General features: G+C 40.4%; 1 protein-coding gene across 2 annotated transcripts in view; it reads left to right on the top strand.

Moving 5' to 3' along the window:
- Positions 1–8,461: 8,461 nt before the first annotated feature.
- The window catches only part of LOC137097863 (activating transcription factor 7-interacting protein 2-like), a 30,237-nt gene continuing 11,357 nt past the window's right edge, over positions 8,462–27,341 (top strand). For both annotated transcript variants that reach the window (XM_067473064.1, XM_067473065.1), the window contains exons 1-6: positions 8,462–8,614; positions 13,596–13,976; positions 16,226–16,353; positions 22,863–22,994; positions 23,167–23,226; positions 25,648–25,769. In XM_067473064.1, coding sequence (XP_067329165.1) covers positions 13,604–13,976; positions 16,226–16,353; positions 22,863–22,994; positions 23,167–23,226; positions 25,648–25,769 — 815 coding nt within the window. In that variant the 5' untranslated portion in view covers positions 8,462–8,614; positions 13,596–13,603. The remainder of the gene's footprint in view (positions 8,615–13,595; positions 13,977–16,225; positions 16,354–22,862; positions 22,995–23,166; positions 23,227–25,647; positions 25,770–27,341) is intronic.

Genomic DNA, 27,341 nt, shown 5'->3' on the forward strand with positions numbered 1-27,341 from the left:
AGAGTATTGTGCTCCAAAACTCTGTCCGTCTGAATTCGGAAGTCCCAGAGTAGTTTGATGCGTTCATTTTTTGTAACTTTCCATCTTGTGATTCCACAAGTTCTTTGTCACAGGCAGATGGTATTTGTGGCACAAATTAATTTTTTTATTATTATTATTATTATTATTATTATTATTATTATTATTATTATTACAACCTAAAAAGCCATGCCAATTAAAACCTGCAACATATAAATATTAAAACTGAATTTCCCCTACAACAAGTCAGTTAAAGTCCCATTAAAAACTGTTAAAATAATGCAAGAGGGAAGGCTGAATCAGAACGAAACAATGGCTTTCTAGAAACCAGATTGTGATAACAGGGATAGAAAAACCTTCACTTTTAGGGCAAAGGAATAATAATTAAGAATGGCTTTTTCCACAGCCGTTTGACAGCTTGCAGTCAGGAGTAATTCCTGACTTTTATTTTCTCTCATTCTCTCCCTCTCTTTATTTTTTTTCCATGATGATCCTCCTTTCTAGAAGCTCAAGGGAGAAAGCAATATAATCTTTTGAGTCATTAACTCTCTTCCTGAGGCGGAATCTCCATCTGACAGTCCTTTTCCAACTGAAGGCAGTGTGAAAGGCCTGTGGGCAGCAGCTGGCTTCCCAACAGAGAGGGAAATAAAATGTGCTTTTAATATTTATACAGACAGAGATATAATTCATAGCCTCCAGTTTAAACATCTGGACCTGGCTGGTGGAAGGGACCCCAAAGGGCATCTAGTCCATGCCCCTTCTGCCATAAAGGAAGACACCATCCAATCCCTCCCGAGAGATGGTCATCCAGCCTCTGCTTTAAAGGCCTCCAAAGATTCCATGACCTTCCAAGGCAGTTTGTTCTATTATTATTAATCCCATTCAGGATCTCCAGTATAAAGGTCTGGAGAACAAGCTCTATGAGGAGCGGCTTAAGGCATGTTTAGCCTGAAGAAGAGAAGGCTGAGAGGGGATATGATAGCCATGTATAAATATGTGAGAGGAAGCCACAGGGAGGAGGGAGCAAGTTTGTTTTCTGCTTCCCTGGAGACTAGGACGCGGAACAATGGCTTCAAACTACAAGAGATGAGATTCCATCTGAACATGAGGAAGAACTTCCTGACTGTGAGAGACGTTCAGCAGTGGAACTCTCTGCCCCAGAGTGTGGTGGAGGCTCCTTCTTTGGAAGCTTTTAAACAGAGGCTGGATGGCCATCTGTCAGGGGTGATTTGAATGCAATATTCCTGCTTCTTGGCAGGGGGTTGGACTGGATGGCCCATGAGGTCTCTTCCAACTCTTTGATTCTATGATTCTATGAGTTGCAGTCCAATAAAAGACTAACATTTTGCTCCATTGTCTTCTATCTGGAGCTTTTTTTTCTTTTTCTTGCCATATCAAAGAAACACAGATATCTATGAACAATAACAAAATACAAAGTAGTCATTCATGTATATACAGTATATCTCATGGGAAACTGGGACTCAAACTAATATAGCATATGTAAAACAAAGTCCTGGTTTGTTCCAATGTAGCACAAATGTATCAGAAAACAGCCTTGATATTTGGTTTCCAAACAACATTTTTTCTCTAATTCCCATGTTTTTTTCCTTTCTTTTCTTGCAGGCTGGCAAAAAAAGCAAAATACAAGTTGCAAAGCGTTATCAAAACAGAACTGTGTTAACATAAAGTGTGTAAATACACTGCACATGAATCACAAAACAAACCTGAATGTTACTTAGTTATCTTGTAGTCCTTGAGACAGTAAATTATCTTCAAATACTGTCCAAATTAAGTCCAAATGGTATCCAGTTCAAAATATAATCCAAATGATAATACAACAAGGATCCCTGGGTTGAGGTTGACTTGTTTCGGGGGACTTCCCGGGGGGACAAACCCTGAAGAAGGGGAAGTCCCCCGAAACAAGTCAACCTCAACCCGGGGATCCTTGTTGTATTATCATTTGGATTATATTTTGAACTGGATACCATTTGGACTTAATTTGGACAGTATTTGAAGATAATTTACTGTCTCAAGGACTACAAGATTATTTATCATGTCATCCGCAACCAGAACATTGTATTTCATTTCTAACAGAACAAAACAAGCAAACAGATAAAAAAAACAAAAACAAAAAAACACAAATTTTGCAAACTTGGTAGCTGATTAAATGTCCTTTGACCAGTATCTGGCCACTTGGAGTGCCTCTGGTGTTGCTGCAAGAAGATCCTCCATCGTGCATGTGGCAGGGCTCAAGTTGCATTCCAGCAGGTGGTCAGTGGTTTGCTCTTCTCCGCACTCGCATGTCGTGGATTCAACTTTGTAGCCCCATTTCTTAAGATTGGCTCTGCATCTCGTGGCGCCTTCCAAGTCGCCCAGTCTTCTGTGTGCCCAGAGGGAAGTCTCTCATCTGGTATCACCCACAGATTGAGGTGCTCGGTTTGAGCCTGCCACTTTTGGACTCTCGCTTGCTGAGGTGTTCCAGCGAGTGTCTCTGTAGATCTAAGAAAACTATTTCTTGATTTAAGTCATTGACGTGCTGGCTGATACCCAAACAAGGGATGAGCTGGAGATGTCACTGCCTTGGTCCTTTCACTATTGGCTGCTACTTCCCAGCAGATGTCAGGTGGTGCAATACCGGTTAAGCAGTGTAATTTCTCCAGTGGTGTAGGGCACAGACACCCTGTGTTTTACATATGCTATATTAGTTTGAGTCCCAGTTTCCTATGGGATATACTGTATATACATGAATGACTACTTTGAAGGCCTTTTTGGATAGATTTTTACTGCACTGTAACTACAAGATTATTTATCATGTCATCCTCAACCAGAACATTGTATTTCATTTCTAACAGAACAAAACAAGCCATAGTTTCTTTTGTTTCGATTTTGTTTCTTTTGTTTCGATTTGGAAACTGCATTGATGCTCTATACATAAATTATTTTGATGGTATTATAATTGTTATAATCATATTTATATCCTGATTTCCTCTCTGAAATGACTCTCAAGGCTACTTTTAATAGTGGTAATTATATTTGTTAAGGAATGTTTAATTTACTATTATACTGCATTTAATTTTGAAAAATATAAAATATATATAATAGATTTTTTTATTTTAGATACTGCTTTGCTGGAATATACATAAATAATAATACTAATTATTATTATTATTATTATTGTTGTTGTTGTTGTTGTTGTTGTTGTTATTTCTATCCCGATTTCCTTTCTTTCAATAGTGGCATATATGTGCGTGTATTTATTTGAATATTGTATAATATTTATTTCAATTTGTAAACTGCCTTGTGCCTCAGTTTTTAATGTGATATACATAAAATTATTAGAAGGGAAGAAAGGTAAAGGTAAAGGTTTCCCCTTGACATTAAGTCTAGTCGTGTCCGACTCTGGGGTGTGTGTGCTCATCTCCATTTCTGAGCCAAAGAGCTGGCATTGACCAAAGATGTCTCCTAGGTCATATGACCGGCATGACTGCATGGAGCGCCATTACCTTCCCATCAGAGCAGTACCTATTGATTTACTCACATTTGCATGTTTTCGAACTGCTAGGCTGGCAGAAGCTGGGGCTGACAGCATGAGCTCACGCTGCTCCCCGGATTCAAACCACCAACCTTTCAGTCGGCAAGTTCAGCAGATCAGTAGTTTAACCTGCTGCCCACCAGGGGCTGTCTATATGGGTAAATCCAACCCCAAAAAGGGAAACAAGTTGTCCAGGAATACCTGGCTGCTCTAAATGAATTCAAGTCCCCAAGGCCAGATCAACTACAGTAGAGTCTTGCTTATCTAATCTTCACTCACCCAATGTTGTATATTATCCAACGCAGTCTGCCTCCCACAGCTGTTTCAATACATTGCGATGTTTTGGACCTAAAATCATAAATACAGTAATTACTTCATAACGCTAGCATGTATTGAACTGCTTTTTCTGTTGATTTGGTCGATCGAGCACCAAAACATGAAGTTTTGGTGCTTAATTTGTAAAATTATAATGTAATTTGATGTTTAATAGGCTTTTCCTTAATCCCTCCTTATTATCCACCATTTCCGCTTATCCAATGTTCTGCCAGCCCGTTTACGTTGCGTAAACGAGACTCTACTCGTTTATGCAACTCATTTATTCCGTCTTGGTTAGACCACACCTAGAATATTGTGTCCAATTCTGGGCACCACAATTGAAGAGAGATGTTGACAAGCTGGAATGTATCCAGAGGAGGGCAACTAAAATGATCAAGGGTCTGGAGAACAAGCCCTATGAGGAGCGGCTTAAGGAGCTTAGCATGTTTAGCATGAAGAAGAGAAGGCTGAGAGGAGATATGATAGCCATGTATAAATATGTGAGAGGAAGTCACAGGGAGGAGGGAGCAAGCTTGTTTTCTGCTTCCCTGGAGACTAGGACGTGGAACAATGGCTTCAAAGTACAAGAGAGGAGATTCCATCTGAACATGACTGTGAGAGCGGTTCAGCAGTGGAACTCTCTGCCCCAGAGTGTGGTGGAGGCTCCTTCTTTGGAGGTTTTTAAAGGAGCCTAGATAGCCATCTGTCAGGGGTGCTTTGAATGCAATATTCCTGCTTCTTGGCAGGGGGTTGGACTGGATGGCCCATGAGGTCTCTTCCAACTCTATGATTCTATGATTCTACTGTACATCCAAGAGTATTGAGGGAACTAGCGGAAGTCATTTCGGAACCACTGGCAGTCATTGTTGAGAGTTCCTGGAGAACGGGACAAGTCCCAGCAGATTGAAGGCAGACAAATGTGGTCCTTATCCATCTTCAAGAAGGGAGAAAAGGATGACCCAAACAATTACTGTCTGGTCAGCCTCACGTCGATAAAAGGCAAGATCCTGGAAAAGAATGTTAAGGAAGTGGTCTGCAAACACTTAGAAATGAATGCAATCATCGCTAATAGTCAACATGGATTTATCGAAAACAAGTTATGCCAGACGAATCTGCTCTCTTTTTTCAATAGAGTTATAAGGTGACTGTATGCAGGGAACACCGTGGATGTAGTGTGTCTGGATTCTGTTGTGGCTGAGATAATACCAAGAGTGATCCTTTGCTGAGGCAGAAAAGTACCGTTTTATTTTCAGCTGAGACCCTGCGTGGAATCTCTTCCAAAAGCAAACCAGAGTGAGGATAAAGGTGTCAACTTTCCCTTTTATACATCTTCAAATGCAGGCAAACAAAGAAACATGTTCCTACATACGTTAACATGATCACTACGTCACTTTAGGATCATAGAAATGTCAAATTATATCTCACAACCTCACAACTTCTGAGGATGCTTGCCATAGATGCAGGCGAAATGTCAGGAGAGAATGCCTCTAGAACAGCGTTTCTCAACCTGGGGGTTGGGACCCCTGGGGGGGAGTTGCAAGGGGGTGTCAGACTCCCTTGCAAAGACCATCAGAAAACAGTATTTTCTGTTGCTCATAGGCGTTCTGTGTGGGAAGTTTGGCCCAATTCTATCACTGGTAGAGTTCAGAATGCCCTTTGATTATAGGTGAACTATAAATCCCAGCAACTACGACCCCCAAATGTCACAGAATCATAGAATCATAGAGTTGGAAGAGACCTCATGGGCCATCCAGTCCAACCCCCTGCCAAGAAGCAGGAATATTGCATTCAAAGCACCCGTGACAGATGGCCATCTAGTCTCTGTTTAAAAACCTTCAGAGAAGGAGCCCCCACCACACTCTGAGGCAGAGAGTTCCACTGCTGAACGGCTCTCACAATCAGGAAGTTCTTCCTCATGTTCAGATGGAATCTCCTTTCTTGTAGTTTGTAGCCATTGTTCTGCATCCGAGTCTCCAGGGAAGCAGAAAACAAGCTTGCTCCCTCCTCCCTGTGGCTTCCTCTCACATATTTATACATGACTATCATATCTCCTCTCAGCCTTCTCTTCTTCAGGCTAAACATGCCCAGCTCCTTAAGCCACTCCTCATAGGGTTTGTTCTCCAGACCCTTAATCATTTTAGTCGCCCTCCTCTGGACACATTCCAGTTAGTCAAAATCTCTCTTCAATTGTGGTGCCCAGAACTGGACACAATATTCCAGGTGTGGTCTAACCAAGGCGGAATAGAGGGGTAGCATTACTTCCCTGGATCTAGACACTATGGTGCCCAAGATCTAGTTCCCCCGAACTCCAAAAGTGTTCACATTTGGGCATATTGAGTATTCGTACCAAGATTGGTCCAGATCCATCATTATTTGAGTCCACAGTGCTCTCTGGATATAGGAGGACTACAACTCCAAAACTCAAGGTCAATGCCCACCAAACCTTTCCAGTATTTTCTGTTGGTCATAGGAGTTCTTTATGCCAAGTTTGGTTCCTATTTCATCATTGGTGGAGTTAAGAATGCTCTTTGATTGTAGGTGAACTATAAATCCCAGTAATTACAACTCCCAAATGACAAAATCAGCCCCACCAGTATTCAAATTTGGGCATATCAGGTATTTGTGCCATATCTGGTGCAGTGAATGAAAATACATCCTGCATATCAGTTAGCAAAATTACAGTTATGGGGTAGCAACGAAAATAATGTTATGGTTGGGAGTCACCACAACATGAAGAACTGTATTAAGGGGTCACGGCATTAGGAAGGTTGAGAACCACTGCTCTAGAACATGGCCATATAGCCCCCAAAAACCTACAACAACCCATCAAATTATATCTTTCCACATGCACGAGGCAAGCCTCAGCATTCTGCTTACAGCTAGTTAGAGATACAAGGATTCAGCTTACACACATTCATCAAGGGGCCTATTTTGACCTGCCAGGAGGGAGGGAGGGAGGGAGAGAGAGAGCACCACTTCTTACTTTTTATCTCTATCTCTCCGTGCCAGACTGTTCTTATCTCTCCCCTGGAATTTCACCCCCCTCTTGCCTACTGCCTTGGACACAGGTCCTTCAGCTTTGTTTTTGTTCTGTCAGCTTGGCTTCCTAACACAGAGAGAACCTGAATTTTTTTTACATTTCAGTGATTCTAATGTACATAGGTAAAGGTAAAGGTTTTCCCCTGACATTAAGTCCAATCGTGTCCGACTCTGGGGGTTGGTGCTCATCTCCATTTCTAAGCCGAAGAGCCGGCGTTGTCCGCAGACACCTCCAAGGTGGCCAGCATGACTGTGTGGAGAGCCGTTACCTTCCCACCGGAGCAGTACCTATCGATCTACTCACATTTGCATGTTTTTGAACTGCTAGGTTGGCAGAAGCTGGGGCTTATTTATTTATCGTGTCATCCGCAACCAGAACATTATATTACATTTCTAACAGAACAAAACAAACAAACAGATTAAAAAAAACACACACATTTTGCAAACTTGGTAGCTGATTAAATGTCCTTTGACCAGTATCTGGCCACTTGGAGTGCCTATGGTGTTGCCGCAAGAAGGTCCTCCATCATGCATGTGGCAGGGCTCAGGTTGCATTGCAGCAGGTGGTCAGTGGTTTGCTCTTCTCCGCACTCGCATGTCGTGGATTCAACTTTGTAGCCCCATTTTTGAAGGTCAGCTCTGCATCTCGTGGTGCCAGAGCGCAGTCTGTTCAGAGCCTTCCAAGTCGCCCAGTCTTCTGTGTGCCCAGGAGGGAGTCTCTCATCTGATATCACCCACGGATTGAGGTTCTGGGTTTGAGCCTGCCACTTTTGAACTCTCGCTTGCTGAGGTGTTCCAGCAAGTGTCTCTGTAGATCTAAGAAAACTATTTCTTGATTTAAGTCGTTGACGTGCTGGCTGATACCCAAACAAGGGATGAGCTGGAGATGTCTCTGCCTTGGTCCTTTCACTATTGGCTGCTACTTCCCGGCGGATGTCAGGCGGTGCAATACCGGCTAAGCAGTGTAATTTCTCCAGTGGTGTAGGGCGCAGACACCCCGTGATAATGCAGCATGTCTCATTAAGAGCCACATCCACTGTTTTAGTGTGGTGAGATGTGTTCCACACTGGGCATGCATACTCAGCAGCAGAGTAGCACAGCGCAAGGGCAGATGTCTTCACTGTGTCTGGTTGTGATCCCCAGGTTGTGCCAGTCAGCTTTCGTATGATATTGTTTCTAGCGCCCACTTTTTGCTTGATGTTCAGGCAGTGCTTCTGTGACTCCCAGGTATTTGGGTGCACTGCAATGCTCCAGTGGGATTCAATCAAAATACAGATTGAAAATAGATACAAAAATACTAATAAGAGATTTCACTCCTATTTGGCTTGAGGAGGAGGAGGGAGGGGTCAGGGGAAGGAGCTCTCCACTCCTGATTGGTCAAAGAGGCTGCCCAATAGCGTCACGAGCCAGGGAAGGAAGGCGGGGCCTCAACTCTGGAGTGACAAGGATCTTCTCCAATCACAGCGCCTCTAATCTCTAAGCGCCTTCTGAGAGGTTTTTGGGATTCCTCCTGACCGCTTTCCCTCTCGCCCCCCCTGGAGCGCTGTGCGCGTGCGCAGTCGCTCCTTTCGGTTTCTGCCTCATTTCCGCCCCGCCCCCTTCCCCTTTCTCTTGGGGGTCGGCAACGGTTTTCGAACGTTGGGAGCGCGAACGTTCGAAACTCCCCCGCCCCCCGCGGAGCTCGGTTGCGCCTGCGCAGAAGGGCGTTTGGTGAGTGGAGAGAGAGATGAGGGAGAGGAAGGAAGGCAGGCATGTTGGGGGCAGGATTTTGGGAGTTGCAGTTTGAGGGAGTCACTTGGCCCAAGTGTGGCCCGTTCAAAACAACTTTTATCACTGGGGCTATAATAATAAAGAATGTCAATTATTGATTATTAGTAGTATTGGCCTGCATTTCTCTATGGACAGTTCTGTCCATAAATATCAATTATTAATTTATTATTATTATTACTATTTATTATTAGTAGTACTATTTATAATAAATAGTAATAGTACTAATAATAAATAGTAATAATAAATAGTAATAGTACTAATAATAAATAGTAATAATAATAAATAGTAATAGTACTAATAATAAATAGTAATAATAATACATAGTAATAATAATAATAAATAGTAATAGTACTAATAATAATAAATAATAATACATAGTAATAGTACTAACAATAAATAGTAATAATAATAATAATAAATTAATAATTGATATTTATGGACAGAACTGTCCATAAATATCAATTATTAATTTATTATTATTATGCAGTCATGCCGGCCACATGACCTTGGAGGTGTCTACGGACAACGCTGGCTCTTCGGCTTAGAAATGGAGATGAGCACCACACCCGAGTCAGACATGACTGGACTTAATGTCAGGGGACTACCTTTACCTTTTTTACTATTTATTATTAGTACTATTTATTATTAGTACTATTTATTATTACTATTTATTATTAGTACTATTACTATTTATTAGTATTATTACTATTTATTATTAGTACTATTACTATTTATTATTATTACTATTTATTATTAGTGCTATTACTATTTATTATTATTACTATTTATTATTACTATTTATTAGTACTATTACTATTTATTGTTATTATTACTATTCATTCTTATTACTATTACTATTTATTGTTATTATTACTATTTATTATTATTACTATTTATTATTATTACTAATACCAGCAATAATAATAATAATAAACTGATATTTAGGACAGAACTCCATTTCATAGAGAAATGTGGGACAATAATAATATTAAGTAATACTAATAATTAATTTAAATTTAAGACAACTTCATAGAGAAATGAAGGGTAATAATAATAGTAATATTAATAAATAAGAATAGTAGTAATCATAAATATTTCAGACAACTGTTCATAGAGAAATGAAGGGTAATAATAATAGTAATATTAATACATAAGAATAGTAGTAATCATAAATAATAATATTAATTACTGTTATTATTGCCTTACATTTCTCTATGGAGAGTTCTGTCCTAAATGTCAATTATTGATTTATTATTATTATTATTTATTACTATTTATTATTATTATTACTATTTATTCTTATTACTAATAGCAGTAGTAGTAATAATAATAATAAACTGATATTTAGGACAGAACTCTTCATATTATTTATTTTTTATTTATTTTTTACCTACCTTACTTATATAGCGCTGTTCTCAGCCCGAAGGCGACTCACAGCGGTTCACAACAAATACGAACAGCAAAAATTCAGTGCTACAGTATAGAAACAGTTAACAACCTAACACATTACACAATTAATAAACAGTTACTACAATACCCATTCACTGTCGTCTCGTCATCAAAAACATGTTCCAGATTCGTCATCCATTGTTCCATTCCAGTGTTCATTAACCAATCATTGCACTAATTATTCAAACGCCTGCTCAAACAGCCAGGTCTTCACTTTTTTGCGGAATACCATTAGAGATGGTGCTAGTCTAATGTCCGTAGAATAATTTCATAGAGAAATTTCATAGAGAAATGTGGGCCAATAATAATATTAAATAATACTAATAATTAATAATTTATATTTAAGACAACTGTTTATAGAGAAATGAAGGGTAATAATAATAGTAATATTAATAAATAAGAAGAGTAGTAATAATAAATAATAATATTAATTACTGTTATTATTATTGCCTTACATTTCTCTATGGAGAGTTCTGTCCTAAATGTCAATTATTGATTTATTATTATTATTATTATTATTAATTACTATTACTATTTATTATTATTACTAATAGCAGCAGTAGTAATAATAATAATAAACTGATATTTAGGACAAAACTCTTCATAGAGAAATGTAGGACAATAATAATATTAAGTAATACTAATAATTAATCAATAAGTTATATTTAAGACAACTGTTCATAGAGAAATGAAGGGTAATATTAATATTAATATAATTAATATTAATATAATATAAGTATATAAGGGTAATAATAATATTAATATTATAAGTATATAAGGGTAATAATAATATTAATATTAATATAATTAATATTGATATAATATAAGAATAGTAGTAATCATAAATAATAATATTAATTACTGTTATTATTATTGCCTTACATTTCTCTGTGGAGAGTTCTGTCCTAAATGTCAATTATTGATTTATTATTATTATTTTATTATTTATTATTATTATTACTATTTATTCTTATTATTAATAGCAGTAGTGGTAATAATAATAATAAACTGATATTTAGGACAGAACTCCATTTTATAGAGAAATAATAGGACAATAATAATATTAAGTAATACTAATAATTAATCAATAATTTATATTTAAGACAACTGTTCATAGAGAAATGAAGGGTGATAATAATAGTAATATTAATAAATAAGAGTAGTAGTAATAATAAATAATAATATTAATTACTGTTATTATTATTGCTTTACATTTCTCTATGGAGAGTTTGGTCCTAAATATCAATTATTGATTTATTATTATTATTTATTACTAATAGTAGTAGTAGTAATAAATTGATATTTAGGACAACTGTTCATAGAGAAATGTAGGACAATAATAATAATAAGTAATAATTGATATTTAAGACAGAACTGTTCATAGAGTAATGAACGGTAATAATAATAGTAATAGTAATAAGTAATAATAATTACTATTATTATTGCTCTGCCTTTCTCTCTGGAGAGTTCTGTTCTAAATATCAATTATTGATTTATTATTATTATTATTATTATTATTATTATTATTATTACTATTGCCCTGCATTTCTCTATGGACAGTTTTGTCCTAAATATCTATTATTATTATTATTATTATTATTATTATTGACTTGCATTTCTCTGTGAACTGTTCTATCCTAAATAACATTTATTTATTTATGCATTTATTATTGCCCTGCATTTCTCTATAGACATTTCGTTTCAAAATATCTATTATTATTATTATTATTATTATTATTATTTTATTGCCCTGAATTTCTCTGTGGACATTTCGTTTCTAAATATCTATTATTATTGAATATTTTGTTTAGAAATATCTATTAATCATTATTATTATTATTTATTGCCCTGCATTTCTATATGGAAATTTCATTTTGAAATATGTATTATTATTATTATTATTACTATTATTATTGCCCAGCATTTCTCTCTGGACAGTTCTATCCCAAATATCACTATTTTATTACTTTATTATTTTATTTATTATTGTCATGTGTTTCCCTATGTGCTAAATGTCAATTATTTATTATTATTATTAGAAGTAGTAGTAGTAGTAGTAGCAGCAGCAATAGTAGTAGTAGTAGTATTGCCCTGCATTTCTCTGTGGACATTTTGTTTTGAAATATCTTCTATTATTATTATTATTATTGCCCTGCATTTCTCTCTGGACAGTTTTGTCCCAAATATCATTTATTTATTTATTTGTTATTGTCCTGTGACAGTTCTGTCCTAAATATTTATTTATTTCGCATATTTGTATCCCGTCCTTCTCACCCCTGGAACGGGACTCAGGGCGGCTTCATAATAGGCATTCATTCAATGCCAACAACAGTAATAAATGTTAACAGTAATTAAAACAATTTGTTAATGCTTTAAAATTACTAAAACGTTGTTTAAATCACGCAAGTTTGAAATCATAGTCCAGGTCAGTCCATTGTCATTCACACACATTTTGAATTGCTGCCCCTCAAAGACTGAGTAAATATACAATCGGGCGCCCCATGGCAACATTTCTTGTAAACGGGTAATCTTTCCAACCCTAAAACATTGCTTTACAACTTTTTTCTAAAAATTAATGTATTGTTGTGGTTATTATTTATTTATTTATTACCCAGCATTTCTCTCTGGACAGTTCTGTGCTAAATTTCATTTATTTCTTTATTTATTGCTCTACCTTTCTTTATAGACAGTTCTGTCCTAAATATTATTATTATTACTACTACTACTACTACTACTATTACTATTGCCTTGCATTTCTCTAGGGACAGTTCTGTCCTAAATATTTTTGTTATTATTATTATTATTACTGCTGCTATTGCTATTATTACTTTTGCCTTGCATTTCTCTATGAACAGTTCTGTCCTAAATATCATTTATTATTATTATTATTATTATTATTATTATTGCCCTGCATTTCTTTACAAACCTGTCCTAAATATCTATTATTATTATTATTATTATTATTATTATTATTATTATCCTGTGTTTCTCTATAGATAATTCTGTCCTACATATCAATATTATTGTTGTTATTATTATTGCCCTGCATTTCTCTATGAACAGTTCTGTCCTAAATACCTTATTCTTCTTCTTCTTATTATTATTATTATTATTATTATTGAAACAGGAATGGGTGAGAAAGCTTCAGTGGAGACCTCTTTTGCCCATGATGACTTTTTCAGGAGTGAATTACCCTTACTAAGAATAGATTCCTTTCACTTGCTGTTTCCTCAGCCCCGTTCTTAACTATGGGTTGTTTGTAAATTAGGTGTTTGTAACCCGGGGACTAACTGTATACAATCAATTATGTAGATTAAAAAAAATACCAACGTAGCAAAAAAATAATAATACTTGCACCAAACAGTAGACTGGCAGCAGTCCCAATGATGCCCGGGAAATGCTAGAAAATAAACATTTCTGAAAAGAAGTCAGTTGAGATCCCATTAAGCTGCATACTTTTGGTGTTTTCCAGGGGAGGCGATGAGCACCACTGGGGGTGAGGTGCGGAAGCCATGGCGGGCCCGGAAGACCATGACCGTGAGCAGCCGCAGCCAAATGGAGGCCCTGAAGAAAGCAAAGGGAGGAGGAGGTGGTGGTGGTGGTGGTGGTGGTGGTGGTGGTGGAGGAGGAGGACCATTGGTGGCGGTGGCTCCCGAGGGCCCCGAAGCCAAGTCGTTCCTGGACGCCAAGTCTTTGCAGGGCCTCCTGTGCCACTGGTACAAAGATGAGGCCCAGCGTTCACTCTGCCCGTCCCAGGAGGTCAGACCGGAGGTCCCTCTTCCTGCCAGAGAGGCGCCAACCTTCGAGAGGGTGACAGATGTCGGCGAGGCAGCTCTGGGCGAAACTGTTAAAGGTATGGATGCAAGTGTTTTGTTTGTTTTGACAGGAGGGAAACTGTCAGTCTATTCTGATATGAACTTGTTTCTAATTATATCATAAGGTTTTTTTAAAGTAATGTTTCACCTAATTATAATAATCATTTTTATTTATGCCCCGTTTTTATCTCAGGAACCAGACCTCAATGAGGCTTATAACCCTAATTATAATTAGGTAGCTGTGTCGTTTTAGCATATATAATACAGTGGAACCTCTACTTACATATGTCAATGTTGTTTGGCAAAAAGGTGTTGCACTTGAGCCCTGAAACACCTTTTCACCACAAACCACACTCACACCCAAGGCAGGCAACTTATGCCACACATGAATTAGAACCAAGAGCAAATGTAAAAACTTGAATATATTAATTCCAAGAACATAGAACCAAAATCTGAGAGCTGTTCACCTGAATACAATGTTACTCTCACAAAGGATTGTACCAGCAGGAACCACTTTAAAAGGCCTCATTCTCTCCCATAACATCATTTCCCATACACCTGCTTCTCACACACCTGCTTTTTTTCTTTTCCTTATCTCTAAGCCACTGGGGAAAATGAGCCTGCCCTTGTTGTATGTTCTACCTCCGAAGTTCTAAGCGCCTGGATCTGGACAAAAATTAGTCTCCCACCTATGTCTCAGCCTGCACTTCTGACAGTTCTCATGAGAACTGATATCGTTTTCTCCGGTCTCGTTGGAACTGCCAAGAAATTCTAAAACAACTCTCTCCAGGCCACTTGTATTCTCCTCTGGGCCCTCTGAGCCTATCCCAGCATCCTTTTCTTCATTTTCTGAGGCCTCAGAATCTGACCTCCTGCCTGCCCTATCTCCCCAGGGGGACTCAGGGCAGTTTCCAGAAAAAAAGGCGACAAACATTCAGTGCCAAAGTGAGCAACAAAACAAATCAAAACAACAAATAAATAACATCAGTATAAACTTCAAAACATAAATGACAACCAAAAATAGTTAAAACATATACATCTCATCATACATATTTACATCTAAAAAATAATAATAATCCTCATCATAATTATGATATCATAATAATATTTATTTATTTGTTTATTATCTGCCTCTCCTTTTGGCTCCACGTGTTTTGGACTTCAACTCCCACAACATAGGCTCCATTTACACTGCTATAATAATAATAATAATAATAATAATAATAATAATCTTTATTTATACCCCGCTACAATCTCCCCAAGGGACTCGGTGCAGCTTACATGAGGCCGAGCCCATAATACAACAATACAAGCAATAACAACAACAATACAAGCAATTAAAATCAAACAAAACAATAAGACAATAACATAAGTATTAACAGTAGGACAATACACTTTAAAAACTATGGGTAAGCCAAATATAATTAAAATGTTAAAAAATACTGCTGGACATGGGCGAAAAAGTGATGGGGCGTTTGTGGAAACTTACAAGCAGACCTAAAACAATATAAAGTGCTTTGGAGGATAAAGTGCTATGGGATCATTATTCTGGGAAGGCACACTGGAACAACCATGTCTTCAAGCTCTTCCTAAAGATCACCCAGTTTCTGAATCCAGATTATTATTATTATTATTATTATTATTATTATTATAAGTTTAAACTATGACTTTTAAATCACATTCTATGTTTATTATATTTTAACTTTTGTCTCAGGTATTATAACACATGGTTGTTTTAATATATGCTCTTATGGTTAATTATGCTTTAATATGTGATTTTATAGATTCATTTAACTATGGCTGTGATGTAGACTATCATATAATCTAGTTTCTGGATCTAGATTGTCTGCTTTGAACTGGATTATTTGAGTCTATACTGCCATATCACCCAGTTCAAAGCAGATGATCTGGATTCAGAAACTGGATGATATGGCAGCATAGATGGGGCCTATGTTCTGCCCCACGTCAAGCCGAAAGGAGAGGCAGCTAATAAATACATTGTTGTTGTTGTTGTTGTTATTGTTGTTATATCATGTTTAAAAAGTTCAGCGGATGCAACTATACTGTAGAAATGATATAGTTGGACACCACTTGATGTGATATGGGAGTTGTAGTTTTCCAAGACCTGTAGCCTTCTTTGCTGAAGAATGCTGGCACCTTCTGAAACATTCGGTATCTTCAAAATGCCCAGGGACATTTATCTCAACATCGATGTGCTTCCAGCACAGTTTGTGTTGGCTTTGCCCTTCCAAATCACTCTTTTGATGTCTTTGATTTCCCACCCGAGAAATTCACCAGAGGAAGAAGAGGCCACGGCTGGAAGCAGGCAAGGAGGCCTTTCCCCAACCCTCGAGACCCTCGAGCACTGGAGCCAGAGCGGAGAGATTAGAATCAAAGGAGTCAGAGGTGGAAAAGGTAAGTGGTAAGTGGCTTCCTGCATAAAGCAGTTCACTCTGTGCATTGGAGCCATGTGGCAAGGGCTGCACTCTTTGATCCTGTGCCCATTGTAATTATGATGAATGACCCCTCAGAGCTTATGCTTAGAACAACTCCGGGTGAGAAATGTTTGGGAAAATGACTTTCTCAGCGATATTTACTCGCCCGGCTGTCCGTACAATAGGAAGGCGCAAAGGTCTTGCAGCTGAGTCCTCATTTCTTCCCCATGATGCTTCCCCCCTTGGATCGTATCAGAGCCTTGGCCAATCCCAGTCCCTCTAGTATAGGAGACCCCAAACTATGGCCCGCGGGCCAGAGCCGGCCCTGAAAGATGGTTGATCTAGCCTCTGCTCTAAACTCTAGACTATGCTGCAAGCTATTCTTGCTTCACCCTCCTTTCCATTCCTTTCATCTCTTTTACTTCTCTCCAAAACAGAGGGAATCTTAGCCACCCCACTCATGTTTTCCTTTCCTTTCTCTATCCCCCCCCCCCCCAAATTGAGGGAATCTAGATCCAGGGAAGTCATGCTCCCCCTCTCTTCTGTCTTGGTCGGACCACATCTGGAATACTGGGTCCAATTCTGGGTGCCACAATTGAAGGGAGATGTTGACAAGCTGGAATGTGTCCAGAGGAGGGTGACTAAAATGATCAAGGGTCTGGAGAACAAGCCCTATGAGGAGCAGCTGAAAGAGCCGGGCATGTTTAGCCGGAAGAAAAGAAGGCTGAGAGGAGACATGACGGCTACCTAGAAATATGTGAAGTCATAGAGAGGAGGGGCAAACTTATTTTCTGCTGCCCTGGAGACTAGGACGTGGAACAATGGCTTCAAACTACAGGAAAGGAGATTCCACCTGAACATGAGGAAGAACTTCCTGACTGTGAGAGCTGTTCAGCAGTGGAACTCTCTGCCCTGGAGTGGGTGGAGGCGCCTTCTTCGGAGGCTTTTAAGCAGAGGCTGGATGGCCATCTGTCGGGGGTGCTTTGAATGCAATTTTCCAGCATCTTGGCAGAGTGGGATTGGGCTAGATGGCCCACAAGGTCTCTTCCAACTCAATGATTCTATGAATCCTACCTCATTCTTTCTCCCTCCAAAACAGAGGAAATGGGAAGGAAGGAAAGAAAGGAGAGGGAAGGTAGGTAGGTAGGTAGGTAGAAAAAGAGAGGAAAGGAAGAGAAGAAAGGGAGAAAAAAAGGTAGGAGAGAAAGGGATTAATAAAGCGTGAACTTGGGACTGTGGGTCTGAACCTACTGAGTGCCTGTAGGCAAGAACTTGCACTCTTTCAGCCTCAGAGAATACAAAGGCTGAGAAAATGCGAGAGGGTCGGGTTGCTGTGAGTTTTCCGGGCTGTATTGCCATATTCCAGAAGCATGCTCTCCTGACGTTTCGCCCACATCTATAGTGGGCATCCTCCAAGGTTGTGAGGTTTGTTAGAAACTATTTATATATTTATTTACAGTATTTATATTCAGCTCTTCTCACCCCGCAGGGGACTCAGGGCGGATTACAATGTACACATATATGGCAAACATTCAATCCCAAAGACACATGACATAGACAGACACTCAGAGGCTATTTAACATTTCTGTCTGCCAGGGGAGCTGTCGCTTTCATCGTCCATCTGCAACACTGATGAAGTACTTCCGCATTCTCCACATGCTTTTGCTGGAGTGCTTTGCTGGAGTCTTTTTATGGCCTCGTAAATTAGTTGTTGAAGGCTTTCATGGCTGGAATCACTGGGTTGTTGTAGGTGTTTTTAGGCTATATGGCCACGTTCTAGAGGCATTTTCTCCTGAGCTTCTAATACTCCCAATGTAATGCTGTTGGCAAAGCTTTTTGCTTGTGCCTACAGATCCCTCTCCTTCAATAGTTAAATTAGCTTCCCCACACATAGGTGGTACCTAATTTTCCTACTTGACAGATGCAATTGTCTTTCAGGTTGCAAAGGTCGACAACAAGCTATACAATTGGTCGGAAGCTCACTCCAACCCAGGCTGGCTTTGAACTCATGACCTTTTGGTCAGAAGTGATCTTAATGCAGCTGACACGCAGCCAGCTGTGCCACAATCCCGCCACAATCCACAAAACTAGGCATCCTAGCTTCAGTGGAGACACTTCTCATCCTCAGAGACAGACAAGAGTTCTCTCTTTTACCCTGCACATTCCACAGATACATAAACCCCATCGTCCTATTTTCCAACATATCTCACAACCTCTGAGGATGTCTCCCATAGCTGTGGGCAAAACGTCAGGAGAGAATGCTTCTGGAGCATAGCCATACATCCTGGAAAACTCACAGCAACCCATGATTCCATCCGTAAAAGCCTTCGACAACACTGTGAGAGGGTTGCCTTAGGATCAACAACTTGAAGGTCCACAACAACAACAAACTATAGATTCTGCCCCACCCAGTGTTTAAAAAGTTTGAGGACCTGTGCTCTAATACAAAGACAGCCTTTTGCCTGGTATGTATTTCCTTCCTCTGGCACATCTCCTATGATTTCAGTCATCTCAATGCTAAATGGGCAGATCTATTAGCCTCTGTTAGCACATGCTTTCTGGGCCAGGGGTGGACTTTAACCCAGCAGCGATTGCTTTTAATGCCAATGCTCAAGGGCTGTTTGGAACCGCCTCAGGAAACAGATAAGGCAGATTGCATAAGTTGGCCTCTCGCTTTGCCTGTCAATTTCTTCCCGCCTCCTTTCCTGTTAGACTGATACATCTCAAGGACACCGTTCTTTTTCTGAGCACATGGCAAGCCCCCAAACTCTCCATTTTGTTCTTCTCCGGTGAGTACGGAGGAGCCAAGATGTCTGCTTTTAAGTAGTTCTAGCTAGGCCCTGTTTTACTTTCCTGTCTAGATACATTGTTGTTTTTAGAGTTCCAGGAAAGAGATGTATGTTCGTTAAGCAATTGTGGTCTGTCTTATTACGTATTCTAGTTATGTGTTTTATTGTAAAAAATGTTAAGTAGAAATGAGAGATTGTATTGCAGTTTGGTGGTCCTTTCGTAGCCTCTTTCTGCATAAAACGAAATGTTAAAGGAGGTTTGGGACACCTTTTGTTGTTTATTTGGTTGCTGCGGGCCTTCGTTGCCAGTATGATGTCTCTACTCTTCACTATTCTATCAAGATTGGTCATTGCTCTCCTCCCAAGAAGGAAACGTCTTCTGATTTCTTGGCTGCAGTCGGGCGTCTGCAGTCATTTTCACGCCTAGAAATACAAAGTCTGTCATTGCCTCCCCCTTTTTCTCCCTCTATTTGCCGGTTATCAATCAGTCTGGTTGCCATCGTCTTGGTTTTTTTTAATGTTGAACTGTAACCCAGCTTTTCCACTTTCTTCTTTCACCTTGGTTATTTATTTGTCGTGTCAGTAACAGAACAGAACAAAGCAAACAAACAGACAGAATACAAAATTTGTGAGTTTGGTAGTTGATTAAATGTCCTTTGACCAGTATCTGGCCACTTGGAGTGCTTCTGGTGTTGCTGCAAGGAGGCCCCCCATCGTGCATGTGGCAGGGCTCAGGGTGCATTGCAGCAGGTGGTCAGTGGTTTGCTCCTCTCCACACTCGCATGTTGTGGATTCCACTTTTTAGCCCCATTTCTTGAGGTTGGCTCTGCATCTCGTGGTGCCAGAGCGCAGTCTGTTCAGCGCCTTCCAAGTCGCCCAGTCTTCTGTGTGCCCAGGGGGGAGTCTCTCATTTGGTATCAGCCATTGGTTGAGGTGCTGGGTTTCAGCCTGCCATTTTTGGACTCTCGCTTGCTGAGGTGTACCAGCGAGTGTCTCTGTAGATCTTAGAAAACTATTTCTAGATTTAAGTCGTTGACGTGCTGGCTGATACCCAAACAGGGGATGAGCTGGAGATGTCTCTGCTTTGGTCCTTTCACTATTGGCTGCTACTTCCCGGCGGATGTCAGGTGGTGCAATACCGGCTAAGCAGTGTAATTTCTCCGGTGGTGTAGGGCTCCTCAGCTCCTCCTCATTTTCAGCCATCAAAGTGGGATCATCTGCATATCTAAGGGACACCTTTAAGGGGGAGAAAATGGTCTGAAGCACCCTTTTGGGGACAATGATCACAGTGGAGATTGAAGCCCATGTCGTGATCTATCTGCCCCTTTTCAAAGGCCTTAAAATAGTGGTGCTTTCTATCAAACAGCTGTAGTCTATTCCACTTATTTATTTATTGATCATATCAGAAGCAAACCAGGATACAGCTGTAATGTATTTCTAAAAAACACAATGTTTAAAAACATATTAAATGTCTTTTGACCCGAAGCTGGCCACTTGGAGTACCTCTGGTGTTGCTATAAAAAGCGCCTCCATTGTGCATGTGGCAGGACTCAGGCTGCATTGTAGTCAGAGCTCTGTGGTTTGCTCTTTCCCACACTCACATATTGTGGACTCCACTTTGTGGCCCTATTTCTTAAGGTTGGCTTTGCCTCTCGTGGTGCCAGAGCGCAGCCTCTTCAGCAACTTCCAAGTCACCCAGTCTTCTGTGTGCCCAGGAGGGAGTCTCTCATTCGGAGGGCCTTCTCGGTGATGGCCCCCCGACTCTGGAACTCACTTCCCAGGGACATTAGACATGCCCCAACGTTGGCAGTCTTTAGGAGGAGCCTGAAAACGTGGTTGTTCCAGTGTGCCTTCCCAGAATAAGGAGAACTCTCAGCAATATGTCCTCACAATGCACTTTAATACTGACTTAGGATGGACTGTGCTCCTTCATTTCTCTCCGAAAAATCCTATACTAGTTACATTTTATCGTGTTCATGTCAGCATATTTTCAATTTTAATCCATTACATTTGGCCTGGGCATTTTTAAAATTGTTTATGTCACTATTGATTGTTTTTTGTTTATGTGATTTATATGATTTGTATTTTATTGATGGTTTATTGATGTTTTGTTTGATGTACTTTGGGCTTGGCCTCATGTAAGCTGCACCGAGTCCCTTGGGGAGATGGTAGCGGGGTACAAATAAAGTTTATTATATTATTATTAATAATAATAATATTATTATTATTATTATTATCAGCCATGGATTGAGGCAGTTAGCCTGCCACTTTTGAACTCTTGTTTGCTGAGGTGTTCCTGCAAGTATCTCTGTAGATCTTAGAAAACTATTTCTTGATTTAAGGCATTGGCGTGTCAGCTGATATCCAAACAGAGGATGGGCCGGAGATTGTCACTGCCTTGGTCCTTTCATTACATTCCACTAAGTATTCCACATAGTATTCCACTAAGAAACATTAAGTCTCACGGAAAAGGATGTGTGTGTGAAGAGTATGCAAAGGAATATGGAAAAGGCTAGGAGTTTGCTTGGGGTTTAACTGCCAAGTTCCTTAAGATCTTCTGGGGATGCCCTTCTCTCGCTCCCACCCCTGTCTCAGGCATAGTTAGTGAGGACGAGAGAGGGGACATTCTCAGTGGTGGCCCCCCATCTCTGGAACTCCCTCCCCAGGGAGATTAGGTTGGCACCCTCCCTAGCCACATTCCGTAAGGAATTAAAGATGTGGATGTTTCGTCGTGCTTTCGATTGACGACTCCTATGACAAATGGCCCGTATCATGACTTGAATTGTCATTCAATCTGATGTCCTATATTATATTAACTGATCCTGTTAATTTGCTCTGTTTCCATTATTTTTCCTGTGCCGTTATACATTGTCATCTACCTTACTAAACCACTTTATCCTTTAATTAGTTCACGTAGTGGTTTTCCTTCCCCCCCCCCTTCCCAAAATTAGTCTCCTGTTATTTTTGTTGCTAGCTATTTTTGTTATGTTGTTTTATGCTGTTTTAATGCTGTTTTAATTGTTATTGCTTTATTTTAATTGTATTCTGCCTGGGCTTGGGCCCCATGCAAGTCGCCCCGAGTCCCTTCAGGGAGATGGAGGCAAGGTAGAAAAATAAAGTTCTTCTTCTTCTTCTCAAGGGAGTGGAGGCACTGGAGGAAAGAGAATTTTTTTAAAAAAATAAATAGAAAATGACCAAGCCAGAAAAAGGTTTAGACGAAGAGAGGGGCTTCGGATGGGGGGTGGAGATTTTCTAGTCAAAGCAACAAAGGAAGGAGTTAGATGAAAGAAGAGAAAGTTCAAAGGACAGAGCTTGATGATCTGCAAGCCAGGAAGAGGGGGTAATTGTTGCTGTGAATTGCTGATAAGGAGGCCCCTGAAAAGAACAAACGGGGAAGGAGAGGTGTGAATGAAATAGTTTGTGTGTGCATGCCTGAAACCTTTGACTATAAAATGCCCTGAGCTCCCTTCTCAGAATGTGGCACTTTTTCTTCTTGCCTATCCAACAGAGAGATTTGATCAAATTTGTCTGTTGTCCCTGATCTCCTCGCTTCATTGGATAGAGACACCGGCTGTTAGGAATTGTGGGAGTTGAAGTCCAAAACACCTGGAGGGAGATCCGAAGTTGGCCCATGCCTGTCCTAGGGATTTCAGGGTTGCCTTTTGAGAAGGGACGCAGAAGTGTGTTTCCTTCCTGGCAGGTGAAAGGCTTCATTCAAGAGCAGCTGGCCATTTCAATGGAGGCTCTGGACCACCGGCTCCAGGATTTGCACAAACGGATTGACAGCACACAGTGCCTCCGGAAACATGAAGGCATCAGCATTAAAATCGTGGTAAGGCAGCCTTGCCCCAATGACCCGGCGTGCGGTGAAATGGTATAGCTCCTGTCTGCAGGGAAAAGCCTTCACCCTGGTGTTGGGACTACAACTCCCAACAGTATTGTTAATGGAGTTGTGAATCTGTGCTGCGGCTCAGTGTAAATCCTTTTGATTTTTCCTCCTGCAGAAGCGAATCTCTAAGCTGGACAAACACCTCAACCAGGCAGTAACCGCATTGTCTTCCAAAGTAAGTCTTGGCATCTTTCTTGGCACATGTCACAACAGTGCGGACAAGTGCAGTCATGTACCTTGTATGGGAACCTTAATGCATTTCAGGTGTTATGAACCCCGAGAGGTCCCTGTTCTTTTGTGCAGAGTGTTTTAACCCTATTCATGTAACTTTTATTGAAATACAATCACCATAGAATCACATCAGAATCACATCAAGAGACAGCTCTTGTGCACACACTCCAAACATTCACACATACTCACACACACACAGGCCTTCTCCCAACAAAAATGATCAGCCTTCTTCCAAGAAGGTGTGGATGTTCCTGTTGCCACGGATCAGGAAGCATGCATACTCTTGGGGTCCCCCTGCATTTATAGGCCAAAATCCATGTTTCTTCCTTTTAATAAACATGCTGTTCTGTTCTTTTCAAGTTCAAGACATCTACATTCCAGGCCATATGACTTATGGGGTACCTCCTGCACACTCCCTGCACTCCTTTCACTCTTGGTTGCAAACCTTATTGTTCATTGTTGTTCAGTTATGCCTTACTGCCTCCTTTCTTCGACTGCCAAGTCTGACCCATACCATGCTTTGCGCAAACTCCATGTTGATTCTTCTTGGCCTGTTCCTAGGGAAATACCCTCGCTACACTTCTCAATGCAATCACCCATTCATTCCTTACACAGGTCTGGAGAATTAGGACAATTTCAGCATGTTTCTATTTTCCGTACTTTGGGAAGATTGTTTTTTTATTAGGAGCAGCATGGCTATTAGACCAGTACAGCTGGAAGATTGGGGAGTTTAAACCCATTCTCTGCTTGGAGTAAGATTCTCATAACCCATATCTGTAGTTTCATTTATGTGTACCCAATGGTTCTCAACCTGTGGTCTGTGGACCACCACTGGTCCGCAAGAATGAAAATACGGTTCGCGGCCCCACCATGACTACACTGTTGCCTGGAAACTATACGGCAATGAGAGCAACTGGTCTCCCGAAACCCTCTTATAGTGCCAAGGCAATGGGGATGTCGGGAGGGAGGGGCTGACTACCATGAAAGATTACTACTACTACCACATCAGCTCTAGATTATTCAATATGGTTTTCTGTGGACGAGCAGATGGCGACTACTGGGTGGCACAAGTTCTATATCGGAAACTAGAGCCGATGTGGTCTATCCAATGCAATTTTCTGAATCAGCACCCCAAATAACCAAACTGAATCTAAAGATGACCAAAAACTGATTCATAACCCTTTTGATACAAATGTTGGAGAGTGGTCCCTAGTCAAAGTAGTCCCTGCTCAAAAAAGGTTGGGAACCACTGATCTAGAGATTCCTAGGGTTTGTTGTCCCTCCCACCTGATTCTGGGGGAAAGTATACCATAGAATGGCCCAGAGGACCTAGATCAGGCATCCTCAAACTGCGGCTCTCCATCTGTTTGGGCTTTCTAATCCCAGAATTCCTGACAGTTGAACAAGCCGGGCCGTTCTATAGTATGCTTTGCCCCAAAAGGGTTACGAATCAGTTTTTGGTCATCTTTAGATACAGTTTGGTTATTTGAGGTGCTGATTCAGAAAACTGCATTGGATAGACCACATCAGCTCTAGTTTCTGATATAGAACATATGCCATCCAGTAGTCGCCATCTGCTCGCCCACAGAACACCATCTTTAATAATCTAGAATTGGTGTGCTAGTAGTAATGCTTTGTAGGTAGTCAGGCCCTCCCCTTCCAATATCCCCATCCCCGAAACCAGTTGCTCTCATTGTTTTGTGGTTTCGAGGCAACTGTGTAAGTAATTGTGAGGCCGCAAACCATATTTTCGTTCTTGCGGACCACTGTTGGTCCATGGACCACAGGTTTGGAACTTCTGCTCTGGTTCCTCCAATACAACTCAAAAGCAAGGTCATTTTACTGTGTTTGGCTGCATTGGCAAGTTCTCAGGCATGGAGGGCTCCCTTATACATATAAAGATCTGTAGATGCCTCCAGGTTGCCTTTGCCCGTCTTCTATGTTTGGCCAGACGTCCTTTACAAGAACGTCTTCCAAGGAGGTTTGCCATTGCCTTCCTCTGTGGCTGAGGTTTGACTCCCTGTCTGCCAGAATCCCAACACTCAAAACAATACCCCACACTGGTTTAACCAGAGATGGCATCATTTGTGTCCTTAATATACCTTTGGAGTGTAATAAGGGGAGGAAAACTCATCATGCTGAAAAGGGAAAACATTGGCTCCCAAAGCCATGTTAAAATATGACCCAACTTCTTGGCAGGGGGTTGGACTGGATGACCAATGAGGTCTCTTCCAACTCTATGATTCTGTGACCTTTACAACAAAGAAATGGGAAGGAGTGTTGTGAAGCAGGCCTTTTTGCTTTGGAGGGCGAGTGTCCTTTCCTTGCTTACCTGGATCAGGACAGTCTTGGGTCTCTTTCTCAGATCAATCGCCTGGGATCCCATTCCCAGAACAAACCATCCAAAGGTGGGACGAAGAGCAAGAGGATGCCATCCAAAGAGCCGTCCTTGAATCCCCGGGAAATACCTCACACAGCCACTGAACAGTGAGTCAAAGCTATGGATTTGGTATTTTGCCAGCAATGTTTCTGTGGGTTTTCAGGCCACAGAGAGCAAAGTTTGATGAGGAGGTTCCATGTCAGTGCTGTTCAATCTTTAGCCCTCCAGATATTGAGAGACCCCAATTCCCAACATGCCTGAGCAGAGGCTTTGCTGGCAGTGAATTGTAACCTGCAACTTAACTGTGTGAATCCTATAAAATATGTATTTTAATAGTTTAGTCTTTATATCTCTCTGTTTTAATCCTGTTGTACCCCTCCTTGAGCTGCAGAGGAGGCAGATTATTATTATTTATTTCATGGCTTATTATATTTATTTCATGGCATATTATTATTATTACATTATGTAACAAAATTTTAAAAAATCTATTCCTGGTTTGAACAGATTTTGAAAGTAATTATTCTACTCCAGAAACTTCATTTTTGTGTCTGCCACAAGTTTTATGTTGAATTGGCCGAGACTCAATGATGACATAATTGTTGTATTATTAGGGAAGGGTAAAGGTTTCCCCTTGACATTAAGTCTAGTTATGTCCAACTCTGAGGGTTGGTGCTTATCTCCATTTCCAAGCGGAAGAGCTGCCGTTGTCCGTAGACACCTAGGTCACGTGGCCGGCATGACTGCATGGAGTGCCATTACCTTCCTTGTCGGATCGGTACCTATTTATTTCCTGCTGGATCGGTACCTATTAATTTACTCACATTTGCATGTTTTCGAACTGTTAGGTTGGCAGAAGCTGGGGCTAACAGTGGGAGCTCACCCCGCTCCCCAGACTTGAATCACCAACTTTTCGGTCAGCAAATTCAGCAGCTCAGCAGTTTAACCTGATGCACCACCACATAATAATAATAATAATAATAATAATAATAATAAATCACACAGTCCTAAACAGGAAGTGTTCGACTTGTGATTTTGTGATACGAAATCCAGCATATATATCTCGTTTGATGTGACATACTGTATTTTTGTGTCAGTATAATAATCATAATAATAGTAATAATAGTAGTGTTGTTATTGTTACAATTGAGAGGGTATGCCAGATGGGTAAGCCATATTTGAAGATCCTGTGTGTTTCAGGCACACATGCTGTGTGCGTACCATATTTGGAAATAATGTAGGTGCCTGGGGCGGGCATGTTGTATTTGGTGATGGTGTGACTCCTGTAACAAACAAGATGTTAACCAAGGGGTGCTTGCTTCATGATTGCTTCAGAATGACCACAAGGTACACGGTGGACGACCACAGGGTACATGGTTGCTACATGATTACTGTACATGATTGCTAAATGGTTGCCAAGAGGGTATATAAGCTTCTTAGCTGCGCCGTTAGTGCAAGGCAGTTTGGGATTGGCATTGTATGCTGTCTGTCCGCCTTTCTCACTGATCAGTAGAAATAAACCTGTGTTTTGCTCTAACAGTTTGGACTCCTGGTGATCTTAAATAGCGTCCCTGCAAGTTCCTGGAGTGAGGGACAGTGTTCCCTGGGTTCTTTCCCTTTACACAATATTGTTGTTGTTGTTGTTCTTATTATTTATTTGGGAGATGAAGCCCCAAACTTTG

The sequence above is a fragment of the Anolis sagrei genome, chromosome X (genome assembly GCF_037176765.1).
Source record: "Anolis sagrei isolate rAnoSag1 chromosome X, rAnoSag1.mat, whole genome shotgun sequence".
Lineage (NCBI taxonomy): Eukaryota > Metazoa > Chordata > Lepidosauria > Squamata > Dactyloidae > Anolis > Anolis sagrei.